Source organism: Borostomias antarcticus, assembly GCF_949987555.1.
Source record: "Borostomias antarcticus genome assembly, chromosome: 20".
NCBI classification, from domain to species: Eukaryota; Metazoa; Chordata; class Actinopteri; order Stomiiformes; family Stomiidae; genus Borostomias; species Borostomias antarcticus.
The window spans coordinates 1,821,376-1,823,273 of NC_140253.1; the positions used below are offsets into that span (position 1 = coordinate 1,821,376).

A 1,898-nucleotide genomic window follows, 5' to 3' on the forward strand; every position below is an offset into this window, starting at 1 on the left:
ATAATAGAAAATAATACTTTTTTAATGCGTTCTGCTGATGAACCAATAAAGTTAGAGTCAAAGTCCGGCCTGTGTATTTATTTTCTTTTTCTTTATTTCACAACAGTCTTGAGTTTATTTTTCAACAGTGATGCCACTGAAGACACCAAACCTCTAGATCTACCGGGAGACCTTCCAGAGACACTCTCCAGGGTTAGGTTTAATCTGTGATTGAGAAACCAGCCTGTATTTGATATTGAGTATGTGCACAAATATAACAGTAACTTTTGAAAGAGTTAAATAACTTATGATTGACAGTCATTAATTGACTGATTGGTTGAAGAATTGATTGATTGATTGATTGATTGGTTGACTGACTGACTGACTGACTGACTGATTGATTGATAGATTGTTTGGTTGATTGATTGGTTGATTGATTGGTTGATTGGTTGAGTGACGATAACTTGCTATTTTGGGCTATGTGAGTTGAGTTGTTATTGTAAAGATAGACCTTATTTATTGTTATTGTAAAAGCTAGGCCTCGTATGGGCAGAGTGTGAGTAGTCTGACATACAATATCATAAGGTCGACACTTGAGGAGGGGGCAGGAAAGAAAGTAACAAGATAAACAGTTTTCCAGGTCTGTTATGACATTATCTATGTTCTACTACATGGAAACGAAACTTAAACTAGTTTAATAAACAATATACTGTTCAGTAAACAGTTAAAATAAGCATCGAAACATACACATTATTGTTTCACAATCGCTACACAGCGCATCTTCCGTCACGTCTTTCCCAGCGTGCGTCCTTGGCTTGCGTGCTCGTCCTCGTGATAGTCGTGCGCGCGCTCGTGCGCCCCCAACGCTGCGTAAATTGCGCGCCGCCGCCGCCTCGCTCCCCGCTGTGACACTCGGGACAATTTATATATTCCCATAACCTGAACATAGATGTTCCGATTACAGGTGAGAGTAATGATTTAAAAATGAATCTGTCGTTACGTTTAGAGATTTCATAGTGTTTTGCCACATTCTAGTGTGTGATCGGGAGATACGAGGCCCATTTTCGGGACAGTTTGGTTCATTGTTTATCGTCCCCGTTTACAGAATTCCTCCGCGCGGCCTGTGAAGCCCCGAGCTTTCCTAGTCACGTTGTCCGCGTCTCAGCCTCGGGCCGCGGGGCCCGCTCAGCGGGGGTTGCCCTGGTGTTCTGACTGTATGGTTCTGCTGTACCTTTCTCTTTCAACCAAAGCCGGGCAAAGTGCTGTACGGAATCGTGCCAGACCGAGCAGTGTCGACTTGTGATGTAACCTGTTAGTTTGCACAGCATTGCGCTAGCTAGCCTGTTAGCATCGGTGCTAGCTACCTAGCTAGCTACCTGTTCAGCCAACAGACAGGCATTGGTTATTGATGGCTAGCTGGCTTGATAGGGAGGATACACACTTCGATGATGAAGCAGCTAGCTTAGATAACGGATTTATCGTTGTGTGTGTGTTTGTGTGTGTGTGTGTGTGGTGTGTGTGTGTGGTGTGTGTGGTGTGTGTTGGTGTGTGTGTGGTGTGTGTTTGTGTGTGTGTGTGTTTGTGGACAGCCCATTGCTGGAGAAATGCCGATCTACTTAGTATTAATATTAGTATTAGGCTAGTATTAGTACCAGGAGGGGTATGACTGTGAGAGAGCGGCTGGGGAACCCCCCTCCTCGTTCCACGCGGGTTCTAGAGCAAATAACACCCCGATAGAACTGGGCCGATCCTAGAACGATGTGTTTTCGTTTCGTTTTCATCTCCCCACGATCGTCCAGGGAGCTAATAGCGATGCATTTTGTTGTGGTTTTATTTCCACCCTCCTCCTCCTGCCCTCGCCACCACACCATCTCCTCCTCCTCCTCCTCCTCTGCTTTCCCACCCCTCCTCCTCTGTGA

The 1,898-nt window shown here is 45.3% G+C and overlaps 1 protein-coding gene across 1 annotated transcript in view; it reads left to right on the plus strand.

The window, feature by feature from the left end:
* Positions 1–854: 854 nt before the first annotated feature.
* The window catches only part of patl1 (PAT1 homolog 1, processing body mRNA decay factor), a 24,013-nt gene continuing 22,969 nt past the window's right edge, over positions 855–1,898 (plus strand). Inside the window, exon 1 of the mRNA XM_084454328.1 lies at positions 855–943. Within this exon, the coding sequence (XP_084310454.1) occupies positions 929–943 (15 nt within the window). The 5' untranslated portion in view covers positions 855–928. The remainder of the gene's footprint in view (positions 944–1,898) is intronic.